The sequence below is a fragment of the Notamacropus eugenii genome, chromosome 6, assembly GCF_028372415.1.
Source record: "Notamacropus eugenii isolate mMacEug1 chromosome 6, mMacEug1.pri_v2, whole genome shotgun sequence".
In the NCBI taxonomy this organism is placed as follows: Eukaryota; Metazoa; Chordata; class Mammalia; order Diprotodontia; family Macropodidae; genus Notamacropus; species Notamacropus eugenii.
The window spans coordinates 140,474,010-140,491,461 of NC_092877.1; the positions used below are offsets into that span (position 1 = coordinate 140,474,010).

Here is a 17,452-nt window from a genome sequence, read left to right on the forward strand (position 1 = left end):
TCTTCTGTAATTAAAAAAAAAATTTTTTTAAGCTTCCTTTCTTTTGAAACCATTTAACCTTTGTCTTGATAAGAGGATGAAAACTGTTCTTGAGAAGATCTTAAGTAGTATCTTCAGTGAACCAAATACTGGAATTGCATTTCCAGAAGTAAGGAGATGTCATCTTCAGGTTATACTGTTGGTCAGCTATGACGCTGTCTATGATTGTTCTCACAGTGAAAATCTTGTAAATAATTACCAATGTCTATTTGATCATTGTTAATAAATTTTATATCTAATTATTTTAACATTTATTTAATTGTAGGAGGTTAAGAGATTTAATATATGGAAGGCTACGAGTAACTTTTATTCAGAAAGATTTTCTCAGTTTATTAAAAAAATTTTGATGAACTGAAAGGAATTTTGAGTTTAGTTGATTGATTCAGAGTTATGTTGAAATTTTATTAAGATGGAAATGTAGAAACATAACCCTGGATTACCTAGGACTGAGGAGGATAAACTTAACTATGGGAACTGGTCAAATAGAAGAGTAAGAATGACTTGCTGTGAAATTGGTTGACCTGTGTAACCCTATTATAAAGGAGGGGGTCTCCTCCATATTTTGTTATGGTAATGTCTATTAAACTGAATATACTATAATAGTTTTGTGTTCAATGACCTTGTCTTTCAATCTCTAGAAAGGCAACTCTTAAAAAGTGCATGTGAATTTGATATATTCTATGCAAGATTAATTCAACATATTGCTATTAACTATGTGAAATTAACTATTGCCCATTCCAAATTAATCCCAAGATTAATTCAGCAAATATTTTAAAATTATCTACTATTTTAAATTCACTATCCTTGAAGATAAGGATGTAGAACCAAAACTGTCCCTACCCTGGAGGAGTAGTTTCCTTGGGGTGGGAGGGGGAGGGGAGGGAAGGGTGAGATGGCCTGTTCACAGATAAGTAAATACAAAATTGAATGTTCACAATAAGGGAACTAAAAAAGGGAGGTGAATTCCATAATAAAACGAGTATTTATATAAAACATTAAAGTTTGCAAAGCTATCCTTATCCTTATCCTTATCCATTGATAAAAGGCTGGTAGTTTGAGGACAAATTTTGACTGTCATTTCATGAGATGCTTCACTTATCTATGGAGTCAGGGACAACGTAGTTTAAAATTTGATCTATGTAGATCTATGGGGGTTTGTTGAGAAGACAGAGAAAGAAGGTAAAGTGAAATTTTAAAAATAAATATAGATACATCATATCTAGAAATAGATATATTTACACACATAAATATCTACCTATATATTCTCTTATTTGATTCTTATAATAACCCTGGGAAGTATTAGATACTTTGATATTTCCATTTTACAGATGAGAAAACTACAAAGAGTGGTTAGCTGAGGATTCAAACTCAGTTCTCTTCCTCCCTCTAAGGCCTGTGCTCTCTATCTACCACAACCATCTACCTGCCTCTCAGATAAATCTTTAGATGTAATGATTGTATAGACTGGAATAAGATTATTTTATTTGGGAACAAGAAAATATTAGGGCATCAACATTTCATAGTACAGCAGAGCACTCTATTTTTAAAAATTCCTTAAATTGCTTTTATACAGTGGGTGTGGTTAATCTCCCTCCCTACACAGTGATGGTCCCTGCCCAGACTCTCCACCCATTTTTTCTAAGTCTAGGCAGATACCTTGCCCTAACCACTAGTTACCAATGTTTGAGGTGCAAAAATACTAAACGCTGTACGTGGACAAGGACCGAGCAACACAGAAAATGTTTGCATAATTTTAGACGTGGTGATTTCTAGTAAGAATCTTTACACATGATTTAAAAATCATTTGGCTTACCAGTATGGAATCTCAGTGTTGCCAGATCATAGGATTTACAGATGGAAGGGTCCTTAGAGGTCATCTGGTCCAACCTTTCATTTAACAGATGAGGAAACGGAGAGTCAGAGAGGATGTGATGTCCAATTAGGCAAATGAAGTAGTTTGTCCAAAATCTCAAAGGTACTCGTTACCAATGTCCTTATTCTGTAGATGAAGAAACAAGCCCAGAGAGTCTAAGTGAAGAATATTTATTTTGGGGGATCAGTAAAAAGGTCAGAAGATGGGAATTCTAGACTTCTAATTCTGTCAATAACTGTGTGATCTTGGACAAACTGTTTAATCCAGGGGTAGGGAATCTTCAACCTCTAGGTCACATGTGGCCTTTTAGGTCCTTGGGTGTAGTCTTTTGACCGAGTCCAAGTTTTACAGAACAAATTCCTTTATTAAGGGGATTTGTTCTATGAAGTTTGGATTCAGTCACTATATCCTATATCCCTATATATCCTACGGGTTTCAATTTCCTCTATTCAGTCGTAAAATTCTTGTTTTTCATCTTTCATACCCAGTTCTTAGTAGTGTCTTGCACAGAGTACATATTTAAGAAGATGTTCTCTGAAATGTATGATCTATGATAATGACACTTTTATTTCTAAGAGGGCCACCTTCAACAGCCCTTCTCTGATCACCCCAGTTGGTTCAAGCTACTGTCCTCCCATATCATCACTTCCTATTTAGTATATAAATATATATGTATGTGTACATGTATGTTCTTATGTTTGTCCTTCGTTGCTGAAGAAGACCATGCCATCAAAGAAATGATGATAAGACCTGCACTTGACTTTTTTTTTGAGTGAGGGAGGGCTGTGCAAGGTCACCAGCCTCACTTCTTCAGTGTCACTTGAATCAAGTGACCAGATGATATGATATTCATCAGGATATCAGGATGCCTTTCCTTTCCTCTCCTCTCCTCTTGTCTCCTTTCCTTTCTTTCCTTTCCCAAAACCTTAAACCTACTGCACTCTGAACCTCTGACAACAATGGGCCCCTACCTAAAGGCCCAATACTAACTGTTGCTGTTTCCCACCCAGTCTGATGTCTTTCTTTTTCTTTGCCTCATTAAAGGGCCCATGCCCTGGCTACTTCTTAAACAGGTCTATTCAATGAATGACTGTTACCTCACATGTATGTATATACACACAAACACACACACATATGGAAACCACTCCAGTATCTTTGCCAATAAAACCTCAAATGAGGCCACAAAGAGTAAGATACAACTGAAATGACTGAACTACACACACACACACACACACACACACACACACACACACACACACACACACATACACAGAGTATCTAAGCATACACAAACATATATATACATACTTACATACACATACACACTTTATATATGAAAGTAGGGAGACCTGGCTGACCTCAGAGTCAGGAATTGTTACTGGTGTTGTCCAGTTGTGTCTGACTCTTCCAGACCCCCTGCACCATAACGTCCACTAGATTTTTTTTGGCTTGCCATTTCCTTCTCCAGTAGATTATGGCAAACAAAGCCAGGAATACCCGTATTTAAATCCTATCTCTGATACATACTGACTCTGTGACTCTGAACAGTGGTTATGTTTCCAGAAGTCATTTAACAAGCGGGCAAGTCATGATCTAGGCAACTTTCTATAAACTGCAGAGAAGTTACCTGCATTGATAGATTCCCTATTGCAATGAAACCACAGATTCAGCCTCTACACTGTTTTTGCTTATCTGTGAATTCTCTCAGAATTTAAGGTCTTGGAGGGCAAGGGCATTCTCACATTTGTATTCCTAGCATCCAGCACAGTACCTGGCACATGGTACATGCTTAATAAATATTTCTTGGTGGAACAAATCTACAACTTTAATTTTTAAAAATGCTTTGCATTTTAAGACCCACAAAAATAAACAGAGGAAAAAAACTGCATATTATGTGAGCCGGAATCTTCAAAGTCTTTAAAAGCCAGGCTTATGAGTATGAACACCAGGAAAAACAAAACACTTTATTATTATGAAATGGACTTTAGCACCACACCATAAACATTCGGTACAGTTCGTTCTTTCAAAAACTTAGGAGTTGTTTCACAGCCAGCACAAGCAAAGAGAAGTAGCAGAAATTGATCACAGAGGTGAATGATCATAAAATGTCACTGAAATGATAATAGCTGACCTTTAATGAGAACTTTCAGGTTGGCATAGAACTTTACATGCATGATCTCATTTGATCCTTACCACAACCTTCTAAGGGAGATGCTACTTTCCTTTTACAGCTGAGGAAACTGGCTCACATGGCTACTGTCAGAGGCAAGATTTGTACTACAGGTCTGTCCTGATTCCAAAGCTTCCATCTCTCTGCTGTACCCAAAAACATAATGTAATAATGCAATCGTTGCTGTAGACTGTTGGACTGAAGTCTCTCTCACCTCTAAAATTTTATGATTCTGCTCAGTAAATCAACAGTTCATTTTTCTTCAATTTAATTTTGGTTAAATTTAAATTAGCTTGCTCTTTCCCTCCAAAAAACTTCTTTTTTCTTTTTTAAATTTCCCACCATGGTCACAGACTAGGAATCTTATTTCTTCTGGTTGCAAGTCTCATTCTTTCTATCCTATCCCTCCCCCCTCCACCCAAGGGCAGGGACTTAGAAGCAACTCCAGCCTCCAACAGTTCGGATAACCTTCTCTGGGCCGTTCTGCACATTCTTCCACAGAGAAAATTCCAAAACTTCCTTTCAACCACATTAAAAAAAAAAGACTTGGTTAAACATACAGTCCAGAGGGCAAAAACTGAGATTTCTTATTTCAGCCGTGTTCCCTCCCCCAACCCCTCCTCCTCTCCTCTTATCAGCGTTCTTTCTCAGTGAGCCTGCCTGGTTGGGTCCCGGCCTCCAACTTTCAAGGCAAAAAAGGGGCTCTCTAGAAGTCTCCTTCTGCCATCAGGGAAGCGGGGAGGAAAGGAAACAGACATCTCGCCATTCCCGGACTACAGATCCCAGAGTGCCTCTCCTCCTTCCAGTCTCTCTGCTCTGCCCTTGTTGTTGAGCTGAAAGGGCTTTGGCTGAGTTTCAAGCGAAAGTCTTGGCCTCTCAGTCCGGACAGGGAGAGGAACAGCCACCAGGGGCCAAACTTGGGAAAGGGGAGGAGGAAAGAGAGGAAGAGGGAGTGGGAAAAGGCAGGGGGTGGGAGGAAGGCTCAGCAGGGGGAGGGGTGGGCTGGGGAGGGGGAATGTGTGTCCAACCTGTCACCAACTCCTAGGCTGAAGCTGGATCTTGGAGAGAAAGTGGAGGGGCGGGGGAAGAGGAGGAAAAAGGAGGGCTAGGGCTGTGGAATCCACTCCCAGGAGGGGAGCGGAGGGAGGAGAGTCTCGCCGCAGCTCTGCGCGGGGCTGGCGGGCCCCCTCCTCACTCTTCTCCCTTCCACTGGAGGCGAGAGAAGGGAGGATTCCTCCCCCAACCCCCTCCCCAGCCAATCCCCGCCCCAGGGCCTTGGGGGGGCCTCAAGTTCGAACGGTAGAACTTTGGTGGCTCCCCAGTTTCCAAAGCCCCTGCGCGCCCTCCCCGAAGGCCTGGGAAGGAGGAGTAGGCTAGGGGGCTGCGGAGACAGGGAACCCGAGCAGGAGGGTGCTTTAGTGCACGTCTGTGTGTGTGTGTGTGTGTGTGTGTGTGTGTGCAGTGTGAGTGTGTGCGCACTGTGAGTGTGTGTGCGCACCGTGAGTGTGTGTGAGTGTGTGCAGTGTGAATGCACTGTGTGTGTGCGCACTGTGAGTGTGTGTGAGTGTGTGCAGTGCACTCTCCAGCAGGGGGTGGAGCAAGCCGGGAGGCCAGGGGCTCGGGCTCCGGCTCCGGGCAGAGTCTCCGGGAGACGTCAGGCACACCCGGGGGCTGCCCAGAGCGGGGCCGCCCAGAGCGGGGCTGCGGGCCGGTGGGGAGCGAGCTCCAGGTCGGGCTCCGGTTCGGGCGCCCCGCGCGTCCCCCGCGCTCGGGCAGCGGGACGGGCTGGGCTGCTGGGCGGCGGCGGCGGCCGAGGCGCGGGAGGGGCGGGCTCCGGCGGAGCCTCCTTTCATGTCTGTGTGAGCCGGGAGCAGACAGGGGCGGGGGGCGGGGAAGGCGGGGAGGGAGGGAGGGAACGAGAGAAAGAGAGCCGAGCCGGGAGGGGGAGTGCGCTCATTCCCGAGCCGCTCCTGTCCACATCGCCGGGGAGCCCGCACCGCTGGGGAGCCCGCCCCGCCGAGGAGCCCGCCCCGGCGCCCTCCCTGCGCCCGCCCGCCTGCCCTTCCTCCCGGGTCGTCCGCGGAGGCCGGAGCGGCCGTAGGGCGTGCGAGGGGCCGGCCCGCCCGCGCTGCGGCCGCCCGCACCCCACCTCGCAGGACTCGGCGGCGGAGCCCGGAGATACTCGCTCACCATGAGCGGCGGCGAAGTGGTTTGCTCGGGATGGCTCCGAAAATCCCCCCCGGAGAAGAAGTTGAAGCGTTACGTAAGTACCGCGCGGGCGCTCCACCTGGAGCGGGCTTCGCACCTCGGCCGGGCCGCCCCGAAGCCGCCTCTCCCTCCCCGCCTGCCTCCCGGCCCCCCCCCCCCCCGGGGCAGGGGCGGCCCCCCGGGGCAGGGGCGTGCGGGAGCGGGCCCCAGGGTCCCCTCCTCCGGGGCCCCCTCCCCCTTCTCTGGCCAGACACCTCGCACACACACATTCACAAATTACACACACACATTCACAAATTACACACACACTCAAGTGCACACTCACGCACTCGAACGGGAGACTTTCTCTAGCAACTTTCCTCCCTCCCCTCTTGAAAACTACGTCATTTACGGACTAAAGCCCTAGGACCCACAGCCGTAAGACCCAAACCTGGGACTTCTCTGGGAGAAAAAAAAAGAAAGAAAAAAAAAGGCTGTCAGTGTTTTTTATTATCCCTTTTCCTTGGATCCGAGAAGAGAAACCCTTCTTTAGAATATGCATCTTAGTCTTAGAGTCTGGCAGACACGCATATTATTAATATGATGACGCCCCCCGCCCCCCTCCACCCCTTTACAGCAAAAAGAATTTGGAATCCACTGTGGATTCTCCCCTACGCCCTCCCTCCCCTTGCTTTTTCTCTGTTTCCGTCTCCCCTTTTCTGCTTTTCTTCGGGATTCTACCCCCCCCTTCCCGCCCCCCCGCCACACCTCTCCTTACTCTTGGAGGGGAGGAAGGAGGGAGGACGGGGAATCTTAGGGAGATAGGATCAAGGAATTGCATTTTAGACGTCCAAGGGACCCTTGGTTTGCTGAACAGAAATGCAGGATCGAGGTGACGTTGGAGTTTAGGGTTTTGTTTTTGTTTGTGCCAGGAAAGCGATGGGGGTTTGCTGAGAGACCGATTGATTAATTTCCTCACCCGGGAAAGGGCTGGTGTTTAGGACGCCTCCGGTGCGCTGTCAAGTCACGTAGGAGAGGGACTGCTGATGTCAGAAGCGAGATCTTGAAGGGCTTCTTTCCCCGGGCACCAGAGTCGATTAAAAACAGTATCCATGTAATTGATACAAAGGAGCTGTTTCTTCACTGAGCTGTTGGAAAAACAATTCCTTGAAAGAACCAGCTTGACTTAAGTGGAGATTTTTGTCCTACTCTGGGAGTTCCAGGATCCTGCTTCCTGGAGCTTTTTTTTTTTTTTTAAGACTGCTTGATGTCTTTACCACTGCTTCCTGAAAAGGAAAGGGATGACACTTTTGTCTTAGCCACATGTTTTTCTTATAAAAATGTTCCCACACGTTTTTTACTGGTCCTCAGAGACCAGAACTTTTTCTGTTGGCCACCTGTGTCTCCTGGTAGTTGTTTGTCTTTTTTTATGATTAAAGGATAGGATTTTAGCTAACGTTACTGTTTACTCCAGGTCTTCAAGGTCTCCTCATCGAGTTCCTTCCAGAATTGTATTTATCAATAAGAATTACTGCATAAAAAAGAGTGGGTGCCACACATTCCACCCAATCAGCATAGTCTTTGCCTTTTCCTTGGCTTCATTTTTGTCTGATTGTCCTATGGAAGAATTTTGCTTTCATCTAAAACTTAGAGAGTTGAAAGGTCATTTTTGTAGGCATTTATACAGTTTAGAGCTGAAAGGGACCCTAGAGATCTTTAATTGAGCCTGTCATCAGGTAGTCTTGGAATAGTGAAAATGAGAGCTCCTTGGAGCCAGGGAGATCTTGGTTGCAGCCCCGCCTCAGATACATACAGACTTGTGACTCTGGGCACTTGCCACCTCTCTTTTGGCCTCTCGGTATCAAACATAAAAATGTAACATATTGACTTAGAAATAACATTCACGTTATCTATAGCATATTATGGGCAGCTAGTTGCCTGGCCTCAAGTCAGGAAGACCTGAGTTCAAATGTGGCTTTAGACACTTACTTGCTGTGTGACCCTGGGTAAGTTTCTTCACCCTGTTTGCCTCAGTTTCCTCACCTGTAAAATGAGCCACAGAAGGAAAGGGCAAACCATTTCAGTATCTCTGCCAAGAAAACCCCAAATGGGGTCGCACAGAGTTCCAAGAAGGCTGAAAATAACTTTGTATCGTATTTTTATTTATTTTGTTAAATATTTTCCAATTACTTTGTAATCTGGTTTGCAAATACTACACGACCACATGCCTCCTGTTTGATACCTCTGCCCTAGAGAGCTCTCTAAGAATGCAAATTGCAGAAAAGTTGTTGACCTGAATTGACAGAGGGAGTTTGCTAGGTCCAGGCCCTAACCACTCCCTTTTAACAGATGGGGAAATTGAGGCCGGGAGAGTGACTTAGGTACTACCTTCCAGAGATAAGAAGGCAACGTAAACAACAGCCCATATCATCAAGTGAAGTTATGGCCTGACTTCTTAAGCAGTTTGGATGAAAGAAGAGGATTCACAGAAACAGTTACAGTCTATAGGAGTTTGAATCACTGCTTTTCTTGTCTGGTTAACATGTGTGGCCATCTTGAAGTGAGCATTATACTAGCCAGGCTCCCTTGAGGCCAGAATGCATAGTAGAGAATAGATGGTTCATGTCTCTAGGGGGTTAGGAGTCTAATATATTTTGAACCAGGGGAAGAATTGGAAGCCTTACTTGCAGCCTTGCATTTGCAGGCCTTTGCATTAATTCATTCAAATGTGCTGAAAATAATCTCATGAAATAGAACAGATTTTGTTTTGTTTTTGCCTGGACCTGTGATTTCATCAGTAAAGGGAACTTCTAGTATGGAAACTTTCTTGTTCTGCAATTTATAGTGTTAGTGTTAGTGAGAGAGAAGTGACCTGACCATCCTCATTAGGCTAATATGCATTAGAATCCGAACCTGAACTGGTCTTCCTGATTGCATTGCTGGCATTCCAAGAGGAAGAGACCAGGAGGAGGGACAGCATTCCATGCAAAGACAGAGATGGGAAATGGGGCAATCTGTTTGACTAGCAACAGGAAGGCCAGTTTCTCTGGACTGTAGAAGTTGTGAAGGAGTTGTCATTGAAAAAACATTTATTAAGCACCGTTTATCAGTATGCTGGGTATTGTGCTAAGTACTTGGGATACAAAGGCAAGAAAGATGCTTTCTGTTCTCTAGGTCTAGGTCAAAGCTCACAGTCTAGAGGGGGATAAACCTAGAAGGGAGAATGGGATGATGGGCTTTAAATGCAGAACAGAGAAGTTTGTATTTGATTTAGAGGTAATAGGTAGCCTCTGAAATTTGAGGTGGGGAGTGGTGTGATTAGACCTGTGCTTTAGGAATGCCACTAGGGGAAAGGTAGAGAATGGATTCTAGAGTGGGGGGAGACTTGAAGAAGAGAGCCTAATTAGGAGCCTATTTGTAATAGCCTAGGTAAGACAGGGTGAGCATTTGAACTAGGGTGGTGGCAAGGTGAGTGGAGAGAAGGAGTTAGCAGCAATAAATGATGTGGGGTCAAATCCACGAGACTTAGCAATTGATTAGAAATGTGGAGTGAGGGAGAGTGAAGAATGGTTTTTTCCTTTGTTCCTCTCATATACTGTGTATGTCTTGTAGTCTTATTAGTTTATTATGTCCTTGCAGATAGGAGTTGTCTTGTTTTTTTAATCATACTATGTTTGTTAGAGAGGGAAGGGGGTTGAATTGGTGTTACTTGGCTAGTAATTTGTCAAACAAGACCTTCTGCCAGACGGTTTGCTAATAACATCATATTATGTCGCCTCTGTATTGTTTGAATGTGCCAGGGCAAATTCTGAAAGACTTTACGTACATGGAAATAGGAGAGGAACAGCTTCGATCCAATAAGTGATCATAACAATCGGCATTCATGTAGTGCTGAGGCAGTTAGTGGTACAGGGGATGGCGCATGCTGGTCCTCCAAGTCCGGAAGACCTGAGTGAGACACTGACTAGCTGTGTGATCCTGGACAAGTCCCTTAACTTCTGCTTGCCTTAGTTTCTTCAGCTGTAAAACAGGGATAATAACAGGATCAAATGAGAGAATTGTTAAAAGCACTTATCACAGTGCCTGGCACATAGTTGATGCTTAATAAATGCTTATTCCTTCCCCCTTTTAAAGTTTGCAAAGCAGTTTGCATTTATTATTGAGTTTGAATCTTAAATCCCTGAGTTAAACATAACAGATAACTAGCCTCATTTTACAGATGAAGGTCATAGAGGTTAAGTGGTCACGGAATCCAAGACCAAGTATCCATTATGCTGTGAGGCCTCTGTGTTTCTTGAATGTAGCGCTTCAGGCTTTGGTTGTAGGGTACAATGGAACAGAGGTTCCTTGTCCTTAAGCACATCACAGCTTTGGACAAGAGAGAAAAATTGCTGGATATAGTGAAATATAACACAAGTCAGCATGTATTTAAGCTGTATGATTTGTACACACCAGAATTCAATGTGACTTATATTTTTGAAGTGATATTCAAGGCAGTATAGCATTGTCTTTTCATGTTTCTTTTTGTATTCCTTCCCTCTATGTACACACACACACACACACACACACACACACACACACACACACACACACACACACACACACACACACACACACACACACACACCCGGCTCACTGCACCATTAGTGGGACCTGCTCCTGTTCCAACAAATAGCTGTCCTTTGTCATGCGGCCACAACACCATCTTAACCTAAGAGACCCCAGATTTGAATCTTCTGGCTACAAGGGAGAGCTTGGTGTTAACTGAAGTTCTTGGGAAAAGGTATCACCTTGGAGGAATGCTCACAGGGAGGGATGCCAGGGGGACAGAAAGGGGCCAGAAATGAAGGTTGGAGACATGGGTCAAGGAGGTCTTATGACAGTGTAATATAATAGAATAAGCATTGGACTTCGGAGACTCTTGGATTTCATTTCCAACTCTCTCACACTTATTGCTTCTAACCTTGGTTGGGCAAATTACTTTGTTTTTCTGGGCATCATTTTCCTTATTTGTAACATGGGGATAATTAATATTTGTGGGGCATCTAGGTTGTGCAGTGGATAGTGCTGGAAATGACATCAGAAAGACTCATCTACTTGAGTTTAAATCTGGCCTCAGACACTAGCTATATGACCCTGGGCAAGTCACTTAACCCTGGTTGCCTCAGTTTCCTCATCTGTAAAATGAGCTGGTGAAGGAAATGGCAAATCACTTCCATATATTTGCCAAGAAAATCAAAATGGGGTCACGGAAGCAACTGAATAACAATACTTGTCATTTCCCTACTTAACTGGGTCTCTGAGGGGAAAGTACTTTGTCAGCCTTAATGGTCAATTGAAATGTCATTTACCCTTAAGGAAAAACCTATATAAAAAGATTGGGGAAGTGAAATGGTATTGACTAGGAATTGAGTGACATGGGTTGATAAGGAGGTGGATTAAGATGTGGGTTATGACTAAGTGTCAAGGGGGATCTCCCAGGGTGGCAGCAGATAACAACTGGTCTATGACTTAGGTAAACCCAAGAGACTTGATTGAGGTAGGTACAATACAGGCTATAGGCTAAATGACTTGCTTAGAGCTAATAGGTATGAGAGTGGGCATTCAGTCTAAACTGAAGTCATCTTGACCAGGGAGGCAGTATCTGGGTGGGGGTTAATAATGTTAGGGTCAGAAAAACTTAGGTTCAAATCTTGCTTCAGGCACGTGGTAAACTCTGTGACCCTGGATAAGTCCCTTAATCAATCTTAGCCTTACCTTTCTTTTCTATAAAATGGGAATAATACTAGCCCTTCACCCAGTTTTCTGTACCACTCCTCTTCTGATGATGATGGCTAACATTTATATAGTGGCTACCAAGCTTTAGGTGTGTTGTCTGATTTGATCATCACAAGTTTTGAGGATCGAATGAGATAGCCTATTTCAAACTCTCAGCAAACCTTAAAGTGCTACAGAAATGCTAGCTATTATTATCCACTGTGCCACACTTCTCCAGCTTAAATTATTTATCTCTTGAGCTGCCATGTTGGTTGAGTAGAAGGGCTCATTATTCTCAGTGTGTCAGTCAGTCAGAATGGCACCTGATGAAGAGCTCCTTGAATTCCAAAGCTGTGTTCTTGTACTGATGTATTCCTCATATTTGTCTTTAAAAAAAAAAAAGGTTTTTTTTAAAGTTTTACTTATTTTCGGTGTTCTGCACTCACTACCATATAACAGATTTTTTTCCCCCTCCCTCCCCGCTCCCACTCCGAGATGGCATACATTTTTATATAGGTTCTACACATACATTCCTTTTAAATACATTTTCACTATAGTCATGCTGAGTAGAAGAATTAAAATGAATGGGAGAAATCATATAACAAACCAAAACGTAATACCGAAGGAAATGATGTGCTACATTTTGTGATTGAATTCCATAGTTCTTTCTCTCGATGTAGAAGGTGTTTTTTTTAAAAGAAATATCCTTGTTTTCTGGGTGAAATTTTAGGTAAGCCAGTACAAGAGCAGTGTTACTTGTTCCCAGTTTTATGCTTTTGATTCTCTGTGGAAAGACAACTTGGAAATTAGGGTGGAAAGCACCAACTAACGGAGAGTACTCTGGATTTGGAGACCAAAGACAGAGAGTGGAATCCCAGCTGTGCCACTTACAACTTCCTGCCCCTGTGACCTTGGGCTGTTTTATTTCCCTTTTCTACTCTCCACCCCTCACCTTCTGCCTTAGTTGCCTTATGTGTAAAATGAAAGGGTTGGACAAATTGGTATTTAAGATCCCTTCTTGCTCCAAACCGTACTTCAATTCAGTATGCATTTATTTAGTTAATGCAGCGTTCTGTAAGTTGTGCTTAAGAGTCTAGGATTCAAAGACAAAAAATCATCCTGCTCTCAAGGAGTTTACCATTCTACTGAGGGGGGAAGGATAATACAGATATGCTGAGAAGCAAATGTAGAGTTTTTGCAAGAGGGCTTGAGCGCTAGTGATTGGGGGTACCAGTAACTTTAATGTCATTTAAAATAACTGAGTTATGTTCTTATAGTTTATTCAAACTCATCCTGTGTTTTTTTTAAATTAGAGTGATATTAAAATAAAGTAAGATTTCCTTGTATTGAGCAGAGACCTCTCTCCTCATCCTTTCATTCCTTTGGTTTTTTGGTTTTTTTGAAAATTCCTATGTTTACCCAAGGATCAAAGTCTTTTCTCATTTGCCCCATTCTTGGCTTTTCTAAGAAATAAAAACCTACTCTTCAGCATCTCCCTTGTTCCTTTACCATGTTACTATTTTCTGACTATGTTGGATATTAAACCTTTGTTTGTTTTTAATCTTACTTCCAGTGACATTCTTGCACAGATTAGCTTCACTAAGGGTTCCAAAGAATTAAACCTCAGCCTTCTCCCCAGGGAGGGTCCTCCATAAAACTTTCCCATATTCTCAGACAGATCAACAGAGCTCTCTTCCTTTATGATGCTATGTAAAGAGGCTTTTATTATAGGATTTAAAAAGTTAAAAGGGGGGAATGCTAGAGAACATCTCCAAATCTCTCATTTTACAGATGAGGAAAGTGAGGCCTCAAGAGGGTGTCAGAGGATGTCAAAGAATCTGCATTCCAGTCTCACCTGCTCATTATCTGTTTCTGCAGCCAAATATTTCAAAGTAACTTGATTTTTCTCTGCTTCAGTTTCCTCATCTGTAAAATGAGAGAGCTGAACTCAGTGGACACTTAAGGCCTCAGTGTAAGCCCTAAATCTATGATTCTCTGTGATTTACCTGACTTTGGCTTTATCAGAATCAGAATTCAAAGGTAGATCCCCTGACTCTAGACAGAGTGAGTTTTCTGCTACACCCTACATGCACCCTTTTCTTTGTATAATTGTATTTGAGAGCATGCATGATGTTTTGAATGGGTCTTTAAATTCTAGGTAAGGTAATATTCAAGACTGAAATTCAGTGGTTGGTGTTGGCCCAGATGGGCACTCTTACCACCTGCAGAGGAGTCCTCCTGTATACCTTGCCTTCAGCCCAGACACTAGGTTTGGGCTCCTTCTTTGTACCAACTGTCAGCCCTTAGGCAGGTGTGTGCTCACAGTGGGGAAATTCACTTCTGGCTCCAGAGTCCAGCGACCTGCTCACTGACAGTTGGCTCAAGAATGGGGTGCGAGACACTTCTTGGGGTTTATATTGGGCACCCAGCTTGAGTTCTGTCTGCAGAGCAGCTGTCAAATTTGTCTGAGCCCAGGGAGTAATGCCTGAAAACAGAAATATCCTGATGGGGGGGCCAGGCACATGTCTGACACCTGGTGCCTGACCACATACCAGCCCTCATAGGTTTAAGAAGTATTCTTGGGTTCCCACTGTATTGTCTGTTTGTTTTTGAAGCCCCTGGTCAGGATGCCAGTGAGGGGTGTCTGACAACTCTACATTTCTCTCTTCTCGAATGAGCTTCAAATTTTATTTTACCATTAGCAGTCAAGAGATCCTTTAACCTTTGGTTAAATGGGAGTCACACAAGTGAATTATTAATTAAAAAATAGTATTTTAAGACTCACCAAGTCTTAAGTCAAAGCCCCTGGAAGGAGTATTAGAAACCATCCAGTCTGAGCTCATTTTACTATGGAGGAAAGTGAAACTATCAGGAAACAATCCATGTTAATTTATATTAGTATCACAGCTATCCCATTTCCTCTTTGCTTTTCAGCTACTATCTGGTTCTGCAGATTAAAAACTGAAATTGAATTCAGGAAAATGTGGGTTTGAATCTAGTCCCTGACACTTAACAGCTATGTGATTTGGGGCATGTAACTTAACCTCTAAGCCTCAACTTCCCTATTTGTATGATGGACATGGTGATAATTGGGGCACAGATGAGATAAAATATGTGAAGGTGGTACAGTGCCTGAATCAGGAAGATCTGAATCCACCTCCTGCCCCAGACACTTAACAGCAGGCAACCTCTGTCTGCTTCAGTTTCCTCATCTGTAAAATGGGGATAATAATATAACCTACCTCCCTGGGTGGTTGTGAGGACCAAATGAGATAATAATTGTAAAGCGCTTGGCACTGTGGGTGGCACTTAGTAAATGCTTTATACATTTTAGCTATTGTTATTAAAGAACTTTACCAACTTTAAAGCCCTGTAGAACTGTAAGACTCTTTTTTGGAGCAGACATATTCTGGTTCCTGAGGTTAAGGATAAGTTACTCAAAATCTCATGTAAAATTTGCCAAATCCCCACATCTGAAAGCTGGCATCTTGGAAATGATGGACTAGCTCTTGGAAGCTTTGTGAGTTTGGTGTGGTATTTGTAGAACGGTACTGTTGTTTTAGTCATTTTTCCTGTAAAGGCTACTTTTTGACAATAAAAATACCATCCTTGATACTGCAAATTTTTGTTAGGCTTCATCAATTAAGTTGTTTCTGAACATTTGATTGGTTATGGATGATTGTGTTTGTTGAGTATTGAAAATAGTAATTAAGCTTATAGTATTTTAATTCGATGAAATTCTTGGAAACTCCTGACTCTCAGTGCCTGTGCCAGTAGCTGTTACAGTCATACTTGGGTAATAGAGCTGACAGCTGACTGATGTTTTCAATGTGTATTTTGCCACAAGAGGTTTCTGGAATGGACACTTAAAGAATAAACTAACCTAAAAATATTTTTTAAAGCTGAAATGAAAAAAAAATTCTGGGTCTACATTGAAATTCACTACATAGACAATAATAACTCACATTATACAGTGCTTGGTTTACAGGGCAAAAAAGTTTTACATTTACCACAGAAACACTGTGGAGTCTAAGGGGTTGTTATTATTCCCATTTTACAGATGAGGAAACTGAGGCTCAGAGGTGAGTGACTTGTCCCAAGGTCATTGTCAGCAGATATTTATGGAGCACATAAATTAGCACTGTGCTAAGTCCTGGATTTATAGAGGAAAAATCCAGACAGTCCCTGCCTTGGCTTAATGGTTAAAGAGGACCAGCCTCAGAGTTGGGAAGACCTGAGTTTTGCCTCCAACACATGCTACCTCTGAGACTTTGGCCAAGTTGTTTAATCTTTCAGTCTTCTCACCATCCACCCCTCCCACCCCCAACTGTGTAAGACTGAAAAATAACCGATGAATTGACCTCTGTCTGTACTGGGAGTTCCCCATGTCAAAGGTTCAGCTAAAGCCATCTTTCCCTGCCTCCCCCCCCACCTTAACGCTCAAATATGAGACACCATCATCAATATACTTATATATTCTTTTCATTTTTAAAAAGAATAGTCTGCTGTTAGTCATAGATTTCTAACACCAAAGACTACAGCTCTGTCATTGCCAATATCAGACAGTTTCACCTTGATGGACCTCAGTTTCACCATCTATTAAGAGGGTAGACTGAATGATCCCTTTGATTCAAATTCTATTTTTCTCTCTTGCAGTATTGTCAGTTTTTCTTGATGCTGAAAATGCTTGACGTGTGAAACTGGAGAAATCTGGTATTGTTTGGATTTTTGGAAATTCTGTGATGTAGAAAAAACCCAGCAGATACTTAATTATAGGGATTTATGGGGATCCATAATAATAACAACAATAGTTAGCATTTATGTGTGTGTGTGTGTGTGTGTGTGTGTTCGTCCTTCGTTGCTGAAGAAGATCATGCCATCAGAGAAATGGTGACATGACTTGCACTTGACTTTGTTTCAAGTGAGGGAGGGCTGTGCAGGTCACCAGCCTTACTTCACCTCCAGAGCCATCTGAATCCAGTGACCAGATATTCATCAGGATGACTGGAGATGACTCAGGATGAGGGAATTGGAGTTAAATAACTTGCCCAAGGTCACACAGCTAGTGAGTGTCAAGTGTCTAAGGTGAGATTTGAACTCAGGTCCTCCTGACTCCTGCACTGGTGCTCTTTCCACTGCACCACCTAGCTGCCCCTAGCATTTATATAGCACTTTAAAAGTTTACATTGGGTTTTGCTAATAATTATCTCATTTTATTTTCACAACCACCCTATTTTACAGATGGGAAAACTGAGAAAAATAGAATTGAAGTGATTTGCTCAGGGTCAAACACCTGGAAAGTGGCTGGATTTAAATCTAGATCTTCTTTAGTTCAGCTCCAGCACTCTAGCCACTCATTGCTTCCACCTAGCTCCTTCTTATACAAAGATTAAATCCTTACCTTGGAATCTAATTAGGAGGGCAGC

General features: G+C 42.9%; 1 protein-coding gene and 1 long non-coding RNA gene across 8 annotated transcripts in view; one reads left to right on the forward strand and one right to left on the reverse strand.

The window, feature by feature from the left end:
- LOC140511891 (uncharacterized) overlaps positions 1 to 6,424 on the reverse strand; it is a 72,636-nt gene extending 66,212 nt beyond the window's left edge. For 3 of the 4 annotated variants that reach the window (XR_011969705.1, XR_011969704.1, XR_011969707.1), the window contains exons 1-2: positions 4,106 to 5,104; positions 1,853 to 2,038 (exon numbers count right to left, since the gene is read on the reverse strand). This is a non-coding gene — a long non-coding RNA (uncharacterized lncRNA). Of the gene's footprint in view, positions 1 to 1,852; positions 2,039 to 4,105; positions 5,105 to 6,272 lie in introns of those variants that run through there. The other variant, XR_011969706.1, reaches the window with a different exon arrangement.
- The window catches only part of GAB1 (GRB2 associated binding protein 1), a 182,841-nt gene continuing 171,403 nt past the window's right edge, over positions 6,015 to 17,452 (forward strand). The window contains exon 1 of one of the 4 annotated variants that reach the window (XM_072621139.1): positions 6,015 to 6,345. In XM_072621139.1, the coding sequence (XP_072477240.1) occupies positions 6,274 to 6,345 (72 nt within the window). In that variant the 5' untranslated portion in view covers positions 6,015 to 6,273. The remainder of the gene's footprint in view (positions 6,346 to 17,452) is intronic. The other 3 variants (XM_072621143.1, XM_072621142.1, XM_072621144.1) reach the window with 3 other exon arrangements.